General features: G+C 43.3%; 1 protein-coding gene across 3 annotated transcripts in view; it reads right to left on the bottom strand.

Moving 5' to 3' along the window:
• The window catches only part of NCOA1 (nuclear receptor coactivator 1), a 41,112-nt gene extending 35,270 nt beyond the window's left edge, over positions 1-5,842 (bottom strand). For all 3 annotated transcript variants that reach the window (XM_033056444.2, XM_033056441.1, XM_033056443.1), the window contains exons 1-2: positions 5,738-5,842; positions 163-268 (exon numbers count right to left, since the gene is read on the bottom strand). In XM_033056444.2, coding sequence (XP_032912335.1) covers positions 163-248 — 86 coding nt within the window. In that variant the 5' untranslated portion in view covers positions 249-268; positions 5,738-5,842. The remainder of the gene's footprint in view (positions 1-162; positions 269-5,737) is intronic.
• Positions 5,843-13,090: the final 7,248 nt, after the last annotated feature.

Here is a 13,090-nt window from a genome sequence, read left to right as displayed (position 1 = left end):
CCCAATTTTTCCTGCGTTTTTCCAGATTTTTTTATCCTGGAATTTTGGCACATCTGGGAATTCCGACGGATTTGAGAATTCCGACAGATCCCGGGAATTCTGACAGATCTGAAAATTCCAATGGATTCAGGAATTCCGAGGGATTTGCGGGGTTTGCGGTACCTGAGGGCGGGGTCGCAGGGGGATCCTTTGCGCTTCCGCGATTCGGGAATCGCCGGATCCGCGGAGCCGTCGCCGAGGCCGCTCATGGTGGGATCCTACGGAGCACCTGGAATTAAAAAAAAAAAAATGGGAAAATTCCTGGGGAATTTGGGATTCAGGGATTTTCCTGGAATTCCCAACAATTTGGGATAGACAAACTGGATTCCTGATATTCCCAGGGATTGTGGATTTTTAGGGATTGCGGGGATTTGGGATTCCTGAGATTCTCAGGGATTTGGGATTTGAGATTCCCAGAATTCCCAGAGATTTTTGCTTCTTGGTTTTCCAGGAGATTTGGGATTCCCAATGTTCCCATGGATTGTGGATTGCCGGAATCCCCAAGGATTTCACATTCCCGGTATTCCCATGGATTTTTGATTCCCAATATTCCAGAGAATTTTGGATTCCCAGGATTCCCACAGATTTCAGATTCCAAATATTCCCATGAATTCTGGATTCCTGGGATTCCCAGGGATTTCCAATTCTCAAGATTCCCTTGGATTTTGGATTCCTTTGGATTTTAGATTCCCTGGATTCCCCCAGCTTCCCAGTATTCCCAGGAATTTCAGATTCCTGAAATCCCCAAAGATTTCCAATTGTCAGAATTCCCAGGAATTTTGGATTTATGAGATTTCCATGGTTTTTGGATTCCCAGGGATTTGGGATTCCCAGGATTCCCATGAATTTCAGATTCCTGGAATCCCCAAGGATTTTCAGTTCCTGGTTCCCAGGGATTTGGGATTTCCAGTATTTCCGGAGATTTCGGATTTCTGATTCGGAATTCCTGGGATTCTCACGAATTGTGGATTCCTGGAATCCCCAAGGATTTTTGCATTCCTAGGATTCCCAAGAATTTCTAAGAATTTTGGATTCCCATGGATTTCAGACTTGCAGGATTCCCAAAGATTTCAGATTTCTCATATTCCCATGGATTTAATGGGATTCGGGATTTACAGGATTCCCAGAAATTCTCAGTATTCCCATGAATTTCAGATTCCTGGAATCCCCAAGAATTTCACATTCTTGGTATTCCAAGGGATTTTCGGATTCCCGGGATTCCCAGGAATTTTGGATTTCCAGGATTTCCATGGATTTCAGACTTCCAGGATTCCCATGGATTCCCTGAATTCCCATGGATTTTCAAATCCCAGGATTCCCAAGGATTTGGGGTTTCCAGGATTTTAGGAATTTCTGATTCCAAATATTCCCAGGGATTTCAGATTCCCAGTATTCTCAGGCATTTGGGGTTCCCTGGACCGTTCCCGTCTCTCCCAGCCCAGCTCCCGAGGAACAGGACAGGATTCCTGGATTCCTGGATTTTGGGATTTCCAGATTTTGGGATTATCCGGTTGCGTCATTCCCATGGAATTACCCGGGATGGGGAATTCCCGGCTCGGAGCCGCTCCCGGGGGTCCCAGCGCAGTCGGGAAGAGCCGGAGCACTGAGAGAAGAACAGGGGATGCACCAAAAACAACCCAACGGAACCAAATGGAGCCCAACGGAACAGAATGGAACCGAATGGAACCGAACCGAATCCAAAAGAACTGAACCCAACCCTACAGAACCCAACAGAACCCAAGAGAATCAAAGAGAACCAAACCGAACCCAACCCAACCCAATGGAACCCAACGGAACCAAACCCAACCCAACAGAACCCAACCGAACAGAATCAAGCGGAACCAAACCCAACAGAACCAAACCCAACTCAATGGAACCCAACCCAACAGAACCAAATGGAACCAAACCCAACCGAACCAAGCCTAACCCAATGGAACCAAACCCAACAGAAACAAACCCAACTCAACCCAACAGAAACAAACGGAACCAAATCCAATCAAACCCAACCGAACCAAACAGAACCCAACCGAACCTGGTCAAATCCAACCGAACCCAACTCAACCACACCGGAAGGAACCAAACCAAAGCGCGAGGTCACGGACCAACCACAGCATTAGTGATGGCCAAAGCCGCTCATGGTGACCCAAACCAACACAACCCAACCAAATCCAAACCAAACCCAATTCAACCAAAACCAACCCAACTCAAACAAACCCAACCCAAACCAAAACCAACCCAACCAAACCCAACCCAACCAACTCAACCAACCCAACCAACCCAAAATAAACCAAACCCAACCCAACCAAACACAACCCAACCTAAACCAAACCCAACCAAACCAGGCCAAATCCAACCAAGAGAAATTATGAACCAACCCAACCCAACCCAACCAAACCAAACGCAACTAAACTAAACCCAACCAACGGCGAGGAACCAAAGCACTGGTGAGGAACAAAACCCAACCATGAGGTGATGAACCAAAGCTCGCAGTCATGGACAAAACCAAACCAAAGCACTGGTAAGGGACCAAATCAAACCAAACCAAAGCACAGGGTGATGAACTGAACCAAAGCAAAGCCAACCCAACCAAAGCCAACCCAACCAAAGCCAAACCAAACTAAACCAAACCAAAGCACTGGTGATGGACCAAGCCAAACCAAAGCATGGGGTGGTGAACTGAGCCAAACCCAACCCAACCCAACTAAAACCAAACTAAACCATTGCTGATGGACCGAACCAAACCATCAGGTGATGACCTAAAACATCCGGCGATGACCCAAACCAAACCCAACTCAACCAAACCAAACCAAAGCATCAGGGGAGGAACCAAAGCGCTGGTGATGGACCCAGCAATGTGGAGATGGACAAAACCAAACCAAACCAAACTAAAGCAGGGGTGATGAACCCAGCCTAACCCAACTAAACCCAACCTAACCCAACCAAACCAAATCCAACCCAATCAAACCCAACCCAACCAAACCCAACCCAACCAAACCAAACCTAACTAAACCGAACCTAAGCATAGAGTGATGGATGAAACCAAACCAAACCCAACTCAACCAAATCCAACCCAACCCCATCCAATCAAACCTAACTAAACCAAGCCTAAGCACAGGGTGATGAACTGAACCAAACCAAACCCGACCCAACCCAACTGAAGCACAGGGTGATGGACCAAAGCACAGCACTGGTGATGAACCCAACCCAATCAAACCAAACCAGAAAGGATCAGGCTGGGAATTGCAGATTGGGATGGGAATTTTGGGATGGGGCTGGGAATTCCAGGATGATCCCGGCAATTCCCAGTGGGAATGAGAATTCAAAGAATTTGGGAATTTGGGAATTAAACGACGGAGGTTTAGAGCTGGGAACCCCAAGGAGAGGCTTGGGGGGATTTCCTGGAATTGTGGGAATTTGGAATTTCATGGAGCTTCAATCCCAAATATCCCAACATTCCGGTGCTCCAAGTTTACCTTGGAATCCAGGGAAATTCCCAGCCAGGAATTCCTTCCCAAATCCCATTTCCCCCTTTTTCCAGGGAATTCCCTCCATTCCCAGCTCTCCCAGCCTGGGATTGGCTCCATCCCCAAGACAACTCCTCTCCAGGAAGGAATTTTGGGATTGAGGGCAAAAAGGTGGGGAAAAAACAGGAAAAAGCAGGAAAATGTGGGGAAAAGCAAAGAAAAAACAGGAAAAAAACAGGAAAAAATCAAGGAAAAGTGAGAAAAAAGTGGGAGAAAGTTGGGGGAAAAGTAGAAAACAGTGGGGAAAGCGGGAAAAATAAGAAAATAAAGAATTTGCAGGAATAAACAAGGAAAATCAGAGAAAAGTAGGGAAAAAAAAGAAAAAGTGGGGCAACGTGGGGGAAAGCAAAGGAAAAAAAGAAAAAAAAAGTGGGGGAAAAGCTGGAAAAAAAAAGTAAAAAAGCAGTAAAAAAATTCAGGAAAAATGAGGAAAACTGAGAAAAAGTTGAGGGAAAAGCAGAAAAAAGTGGCAAAAGTAGGAAAAGCTGGGGGAAAGTGGGAAAAATAAGGAAATAGCAGGAAAAAAAGGAAAAACTGGGAAAGGCGGGGAAAAACCCAGGAAAAGTCGAGAAAAAGTGAGGAAAACTGGGAAAAGTTGGGGAAACAGCAAAAAAATGGGAAAAGCAGGAAAAGTGGGAAAAGCTGGGGGAAAAGTGGGGAAAAAGCAAGAAAAAGCAAAAGAAAAACAGGAAAAAAAGCAGAAAGCAGGGGGAAAAAACAAGGAAAAAAGTGGAGAAAAGCTGGGAAAAAAACAGGAAAAATTCAAGGAAAAGTGAGGAAAACTGGGAAAAAGCAGAAAAAGTGGGGAAGTGAGAAAAAGAAGGAGATAGCAATAAAAAACAGGGGAAAGGGAGGAAAATAAGGGAAAAAATAGGGAAAACCAAGAAAAAGTGATGAAAAACAGGGAAAAAAACAAGGAAAAAGTAAGAAAAAGCAGAGAAAAGAAGCAGGGGAAAAAAGTGGGAAAAAAGCTGGAAAACAAACAAAAAATCAGGAAAAATCAGAAAAACTGGGAAGAAGTTGAGGGAAAAGCAGAAAAAAATGGGAAAAGTAGGGAAAGTGGGAGAAGTGGGAAAAGTTGGGGGAAAAGTGGAAAAAAAAGCAGGAAATAGCAGAAAAAAAATGTGAAAAACTGGGGGAAAAAAACCAAAAAAAACAGGAAAAAAAGTTGGAAAAGCAAAATTCCCACAGAAGAGGAAATTTCCTAAAATTCCTGGGTCTGGATCCTGGTCCAAAATTCCCAAAAAATTCCGATTTTAGCTCCTCCCACATTTCTGGGATTCCTATCCCAAATTCCTTCAGAATAAGGTAAAATTTGGGATAAAAATTCCAGCTTGGAATTTTAAGAGATAGGAGAGACAGAAATTTTTGGAAAAAGTAGAAAACTTGGGGAAAAAGGGAATTTTTTTTTTTTTCCCCCTCTCCCTCCCTTCGGGCCGCTCCCGAATTCCGACGGCTCCGGAATTTGCCGAGCAGGTCCGGCCACATTTTCTCCGGGTGGAGCCAAATTCCCTCGAGGCTCCAGGAAAAGTTTCAGAATGAGGGGCCCAAGGAATTCTCCAGAGTTTTGGGAATTCCCAATCCCAGCTCCTTGGAAAAACTCCAGGATTTTTTTTTTCTGGAAAAAGTAAAAATTCCCAAATTCCGGCGGGAATTTTGCCAGCTTGGTTAATGATCAACCCCAGGAAGGAATTCCAGATTTTTCTGGCAAATTCCCAGATTTTTCCAGTTTGGAGATTCCCAAAAAATCCTGGAACAGAGCAAGAAGAGTTGGGAATTCAGAATTCCCAAATTTTTAGGTCAATCCTGATTTTCCATAGGAATATCCCAATTTTCCATCAGGATTATCCCAATTTTCCTCAAAATTCCCAATTTTTCCTTCCATTCCATGAATTTTTCCACCAAAATTCTCAATTTATTTTCCTCAAACCATTCCAAATTTTCCACCCCTGACTCCCAAAATTCCCACCAAAAAATCCTTGGAATTCCATCCCAATGAAAAAAACACCACAGGAATAATTTGAATTTTTCACAATTTTTCCTGCTCAGAATAATTCCCCAAAAATGAGGAAATTCAAGGATTTTTTTTTTTTTTTTTGCTGTCAGGAATTAAAAAAAAAAAATTCTGGGACAAAAAAATTCTATCAGAAAAAATGGAAAAGCTCCAAACTTACCTGGGATTTCCGGAGGTGAGGGATGGATCATGGGAAATCTGGGATTTTCCAGAAAAATCCTAAAACCTCAGGAATTTCAGGGTTGGGAATTCCATGGGAATCTCAATTCCCTGCAGAGGAAAAAAAAATAGATTATTTTGGGAATTATTTCTGGAATTTTTGGGATTTTTCCAGGGGTTTTTTTTGTCGCAATCCTGAAAAAATGACAAGAAAAAAGGAAATTTTCTTGGGATTTTGCTCATTCCAGATAGGAAAAAATCTTGGAAATTAAAAAATTCCAGGAAAAATGGATGGGATGGGATTAAAGGGCCCTTCCCAGCCAAGCCAGGTTGGAATTTTCTCGGGTTTTTCCAAAAAATTCCTGGATTTTCTCTTTTTTTCCCCAAAAAAAATCCTGGATTTGTGCTGTTTTTCCTGAAAATTCCTGGATTTGCACCGTTTTTCCCAGAAGTTTTCCCCAAAAATACACAGAGATGCCAAAAAAAATCCACCAAGATCCCACAAGTATTAAAAATAAAAAATACCAAAATATCCCCAAAAAAATGTCAAAAAAATTTCCTAAAAATATCAAAAATTCCCAAAAATAAACAAGATTTTTTAAAAATCAAGATTCCAAAATATCCCAAAAAATCACCCCAAATCATAAAAAAAATCCCAAAAAAATCCACCAAGAGCACAAAAACCCCACACAGATTTTTTAAAAATCCCAAAAAATCCCAAAATATCTAAAAAAAAATTCCTAAATAATAAAAAAAAATCCCAAAAAAAATCCCAAGAAATCCCCCCAAAAAAACAAAAATGGCCCCAAAATTCCCCAAGGATCCAAAGCATGAACAGAAAATTTCCAGAATTTTTTTGGGAATTCAAAAATTCCAGGAGCAAAATTCCCTCTGGAATCCATTGGGACCATTCCCCAAAAAATAATAATACAAAAATAAAAATAAAAATAAATAAAAATAAAAATCTGGGATTTTTCCCCACTTTTCCAAGAAAATTAGGATTTTTCCAACTGGAATTTTGGGATGGAATTCCCAAGAAAATTCCAGGATTTTTTCCACCAAAATTCCAGAATTTTTCCACCAAAATTCCAAAATTTTTCCAACAAAATTCCAGAATTTTTCCATCAAAATTCCAGGACTTTTTCATGACAATTCCAGGATTTTTTCCATGACAATTCCAGGATTTTTCTGATAAAATTCCAGGATTTTTTCCACCAAAATCCCATTATTTTTCCATCAAAATTCCTGGATTTTTCCAACAATCCCAGAAAATTGGGATTTGAGTATTTTTCTGGATTTTTTTCTTTTTTTTTCTTTTTTTCTGGATATTTCCCCCTTTTTTCCCCCCAAATTTGACAGAAAATTTGAGATCCTCGGAGCAAAATCTGGGATTTGTGGAGTTCTTGGGAATTCCAGGAAAAATCAGCACTGGGAAATCTGGGAAAAGTTGCAGGAAATCCTGGAAAACTCCAGAAAATCCAGAAAAAATTCCAAGAAATCTGGGGAAACACAAGGAAAATGTGGAAAATTGGAGGAAATCCTGGAAAACTCAAGGAAAATAATTCAAAAAAAGGTCTGAGAAACTCCAGGAAATTCCAGGAAAATTCCAAGAAAAGCTCAGGGAAATCTGGGAAAAGTTCTGGGAAAGCCACAGAAAATTCAGGAAATCCTGGAAAACTCTGGGGAAAACTTCCAGGAAATTCCAGGAAAAGCTCCAGGAAATCTGGGGAACTCAAGGAAATTGTGGAAAATTGGAGGAAATCCTGGAAAACTGAAGGAAATTCCAGGAAAAGTTCAGGGAAATCCAGGAAAACATCCAGGAAATCCTGGAAAAGCTCTGGGAAAACTCCAGGAAATCCCAGGAAATCCTGGAAAAGTTCCTGGAAAAGTCACAGGAAAATTCCAGGAAATCCTGGAAAACTCCAGGAAATCTGGGAAAAGCTCCAGGGAAATGCCAGGAAATTCCAGGAAAACCTCAGGAAAAAATTCCAGGAAATCCTGGGAAATTTCCTGGAAAAGCTCCAGGAAAATTCCAGGAAATCCTGGAAAAGCTCCAGAAAATCCCAGGAAAAAAACAGGAAATCCAGGAAAAGTTCTGGGAAAAGCTCCAGGAAATTCAGGAAATTCTGGAAAACTCCAGAAAATCTGAAGGAAGCTCCAGGCAATTCCAGGAAAATTCTGGGAAATCCTGGAAATCTCCAGGAAATCCTGGGAAAGCTCTGGGGAAAACTCCAGGAAATTCCAGGAGAAGTTCCAGGAAATCTGGGGAAGCTCAAGCAAATTGTGGAAAATTGGAGGAAATCCTGGAAAAGCTCCGGGAAAACTCCAGGAAAAATTTCAGGAAATCCTGGAAAAGTTCCTGGAAAAGTCCCAGGAAAATTCCAGGAAATCCAGGAAAACTCGAGGAAAACTCCAGGAAATCCTGGAAAAGCTCCAGGGAAATGCCAGGAAATTCCAGGAAATCCTGGGAAATTTCCTGGAAAAGCTCCAGAAAATTCCAGGAAAACAATAGGAAATCCAGGAAAAGTTCTGGGAAAGCTCCAGGAAATTCAGGAAATTCCTGGAAAACTCTGGGAAAACTCCAGGAAATCTGAGGGAAGCTCCAGGAAATCCTGGGAAACTCGAGGAAATCGTGGGAAACTCAAGGAAACCCTGGAAAAGCTCCAGGAAAACTCCAGGAAATTCCAGGAAAACTCCAGGAAAAATTCCAGGAAATCTGGAGGAAATCCTGGAAAAGCTCTGGGAAAGCCCCAGGAAATTCCAGGAAAAGTTCTAGGAAATCTGGAGGAAATGCTGGAAAACTCTGGAAAAACTCCAGGAAATTCCTGGAAAAGTTCTAGGAAATCTGGAGGAAATGCTGGAAAACTCTGGAAAAACTCCAGGAAATTTCAGGAAAAGCTCAGGGAAATCCAGGAAAACTTCCAGGAAATCTGGGAAAAGCTGCAGGAAATCCTGGAAAAGCTCCAGGGAAACTCAAAGAAATTCCAGGAAAAAAACAGGAAAAATTCCAGGAAATCCTGGGAAAGTTCCTGGAAAAGCTCCAGGAAAATTCCAGGAAATCCAGGAAAATTCCAGGAAATTCCAGAAAAACTCCAGGAAATCTGGGGAAAACTCTGGGAAAACAACAGGAAAAGCACCAGGAAATTTGGGAAAACTCCAGGATATCTGGGGAAAATCCACAAAAGCTGCAGGAAATCCTGGGAAAATGGAGAAATTCTGGAAAAGCTCCAGGAAAACTCCAGGAAGAGCTCCAGAAAATCCTGGAAAAACTCTGGGAAATCAGAGGAAATCTGGGAAAAGTTCCAGGGAAAGAACAAGAAAAGCTCTGGGAAATCTGGGGAAACTCAAGGAAATTTGAGGAAATTCAGGAAAAGCCCCAGAAAATCCCAGGAAAGTTTCAGGAAATTCAGGAAAACTCCAGGAAATCCCTGGAAACTGGAGGAAATCCCAAGAAAATTCCAGGAAAAGCAGCAGGAAATCCAGGAAAAGCTCCAGAAAAATCCTGGGAAAGCTCCAGAAAATTCCAAATTGGGAACTGCAGGAAGAAAATCTCCCCAAAAAAGAGAAAATCCAAGGAAAAAATCTCCTTAAAACCACAAAATTCCAGGAGTTGCTTCCTGGCTTTTCAATATCCTTGGAATTCCTGGAATTTCAGGATGGGAAGGATCCAAAAATTCCTTTGGAATTTTCCATTCCCAAAAAAATTCCCAAAATCCCAGAAAAAGCTGGAAAAAATATTCAGAATTCCCAAAAAATTTTAAAAAATTCCCCAAAATTTTTTTGGGAGCTGCTCCCACTTTTCTGGGATTTTTGGTGTATAAAGAAAAAAATTCCAGGGAATTTTATGGATCCAGGATTTTTTTTCTTTCCCAACAAAAGTAAAATTTATTTTCCCTGTAATTTTGGGAATTTCCCAAATTTTTATTCCCAAATTTTCCTTCTCTGAAGAAATTCTCCCCAAAATTCTGGAAAATTAGAAAATCCAGGATAAATCCATGGATTTGGGATCCCTTGGAATTCTGGATGGAAAAATGGCAATCTGGGAATGCTAGGGGAGAAAAAAAATGGAATTTTTAGTATCAAAAAAATTTGGGAATTTTGAAATTTGGGAATTCCAAGAATTCCAAGGGCTGGACAAGCTGGAATTTTTTGGGAATTCTTGAAATTTGGAGGAAATTTTCCCAGGAATTTGACTCAGGAAAAATTCCTGCAATCCTTGGAAAAATCAGGAAGGAATTCCAGGAATTCCAAGAATATTGAAAAACCTGGAATTTCGTGGTTTTAAGGAGATTTTTCCTTGGATTTTCCCCTTTCTTAAATTTTTTTTTCCTGCAATTCCCAATTTGGAAAATAGAAGAGAATTCCTGGAATTTTCCAGGCTGGGAAATTTCTTGGAATAAAAACAAGGATGGGATTTCCTATGGAAATTTTGGAACTCCAAGAACTCCAGCAGGAAAAATTCCCAATTTTTTTCTCCCCCCGCATTCCCAGTTTCCCATTTTTCCATCCAGAATTCAGAGGGATCCCAATTCCATGGATTTATTCCAGATTTTTTCATGGATTTTCTCAATTTTTCCATGAAAATGCTGGGATTTCCTTCATTTTTCCATAAAAAAATGAAATTTCCTCCATTTTTCCATTAAAAATCTCAAATTGCATCAATTTTTCCCTGGATTTCCTCCATTTTTCCTCAAAAATCCTCAAATTTTCTCAATTTTTCCATTAAAATCCTGGATTTTCTCCAATTTTCAAAAAAATCCCCAGAATTTCCCATATTTTTCCATGAAAATCCCCAGATTTGCTCCATTTTCCATTAAAATCCTGGAATTTCTGTCATTTTTCCATTAAAATCCTGGGATTTACTCAATTTTTTCTCTGGATTTTCTCCATTTTAACTCAAAAATTTACAGAATTTCTCAATTTTTCCAAGAAAATCCTGGAATTTCTTCCATTTTTTCCCCAAAATTCCTGGATTTCCTCAGTTTTTCCCCAAAAATCCCAGGATTTTTTCCACTTTTCCCTGAAAATCCATGAAAAAAAATCCATAAAACCCCACCAAAATCCACAAAAAAATCCAAATATCCCACATATTCCCACTTTTTTTTCACACATAAAAACTTTCAGGAATTTCCATCCCAATTCCAGAGGGGGGAAAAAAAGGAAATTAAAATTCCCACTTTTTATCCCTTTTGCTGTGTCCCTCTTGGAATTATTTGGGATTTTTAAGTGCTTGGGAAAACGAGAAAAATGGGAATTTTTGGACCCTCTATGACAATTCCAAGCTTTTTTTTTCTGTTTTTTTTCCCCAAAAAAAATCCCAGGTGATTAAAAAAAAATTCTGGAAAATTGAGGGCAGAGAAGAGAAAAATTTGGGCATTCTGGAAATATCAGGGCAGGAAAAGGGAAAAATTTGGGGAATTCTGGAAAAAATAGGGTAGACAAAGGGAAAAAATTGGGAATTCTGGAAAAAAATAGGACTGGGAAAGAGAAATATTTGGGAATTCTAGAAAAAAATAGGACAGGGAGGGGAAAAATCGGGAAATTCTGGAAAATTGAGGGGAGGGAAAGGAAAAATTTGGGGAATTACAGAAAATTAAGGGCAGAGAAGGGACCAATTTGGGAATTCTGGAAAAAAACTGGGCAGGGAAAAGAAAAAATTGGGCAGGGAAAAGAAAAAATTGGGCAGGGAAAAGAGAAAAAATTGGGAATTCTGGAAAATCGAGGGCAGGGAAGGGAAAAATTTGGGAATTCTGGAAATATTAGGGCAGGAAAAGTGAAAAATTTGGGGAATTATGGAAATATTAGGGCAGGGAAGGGGGAAAAATTGGGAATTATGGAAAAAATAGGGCAGACAAAGGGAAAAAATTGGGGAATTTTGGAAAAAATAGGGCAGGGAAGGGAAAAATTGGGGAATTCTGGAAAATTGAAGGCAGAGAAGGGAAAAAAAAGGGGAATTACAGAGAATTGAGGGCAGAGAAGGGAACGATTTGGAAATTCTCGAAAAAATAGGGCAGGGAAAAGGAAAAAACTGGGCAGGGAAAAGAGAAAAATTCGGGAATTCTGGAAAAAATAGGACAGGGAGGGGGAAAAATTTGGGGAATTCTGGAAAATTGAGGGCAGGGAAAGGAAAAATTTGGGGAATTCTGGAAAATTGAGGGCACAGAGCCCCCTCACAGGAGCCATTCCCGATGCACCTGGCTGGGGAATGCTGCTCCAGAGGCACCTGGAAGTGTGGGCTCCTCCTCCCCGGCAGGATTTTAGGGATATTTTAGGATATCTGGAGATTTTTTAGGGATATTTCGGGAATGTCACCCTCACACAAAGCGCTGCCACCTCCCCCCCGCTTTCCCCAAACCCCACCCCAGGGCTCATCCCCACAGCCGGGGGCGGCGGTGCCATTTTCCAAGCGGGAATAAAAAAAAAAAAAAAAAATTTATTAAAAAAAAATTTAAAATTAAAATTTACAAAGCCGGGAGTGAGGAAGGGGAATTTCAGGCTGAGGAGAAGGGGAAAGAGGCCGGAGAGCGGTGGGACTTTGGCGAGCAACTTGCGAACCGCGGCTCGCCCGGGGGCGGCTGAGGGAGGGGAGGGAGCGCGCGCGGGGTCCCTGAGGGGGGAGCGATGGCGGAGGGCGGGCCCGCAGCGAGGGGAGGGGACGGAGCCGCGCTCGGCGAGGGAGGCAGCGAGCGAAGGAAGGAGAGAGAGAGAGAGGGGGAGGAGGAGGAGGAGGAGGAGGCGGCGGCCGCCATGGCCGGGCAAGGAGCGGACGAACGAGCGGCGCCGCTCCTCCCTCCCTCCCTCGCAGCCCCGTGACAGCGGCCGCGGGAGCCGCGGGGCAGCGGCGCGGGCCGAGCTCCGCCGCGGGGCCCCGCTCGCTCTGCACTCACCTGCCGCTGACAGGGCCGAGGCCACAGCGGGCAACGCCACAGCGACTCCCGCGGCCGGGCCGGGCCGGGCCGGGCGGAGCGGCGGCCCCGGGGGCTGCGGGAGCCGCGGGCGGAGGGCGGCGGGAGGTGCTGGCGGCCCCGGCTCCGCTCAGGGGCTCCCCCCGCGCCCGCCGGGGCCCCTCGGGCTGGGCGGCGCGGCGAGGCTGCGGGGCTCCGGCTCGGGCTCGCCGCGATCCTCCCTCCCTCCTCCCGGCGGGACGGGGCGGAGCTGGGCATGGAGGACGAAGGGGGCGGTGGCGGCGGAGCTCCGCTGGGGATGGATCCTCCTCCTCCTCCTGCCCTTCCTCCTCCTCCTCCGCTCCGAGGCCGAGGCCTCCGAGCTGCGCCGCGCCGCCGCCATCTTCTGCCGGCTGGGCCGAGCTGCGGGCCCGGGGCGGCGCCGCTGCCGCGGCCGGGACCGGGACGGG

Source organism: Catharus ustulatus, chromosome 3, assembly GCF_009819885.2.
Source record: "Catharus ustulatus isolate bCatUst1 chromosome 3, bCatUst1.pri.v2, whole genome shotgun sequence".
Lineage (NCBI taxonomy): Eukaryota > Metazoa > Chordata > Aves > Passeriformes > Turdidae > Catharus > Catharus ustulatus.
This window is presented reverse-complemented; position numbering and strand designations above follow the sequence as displayed.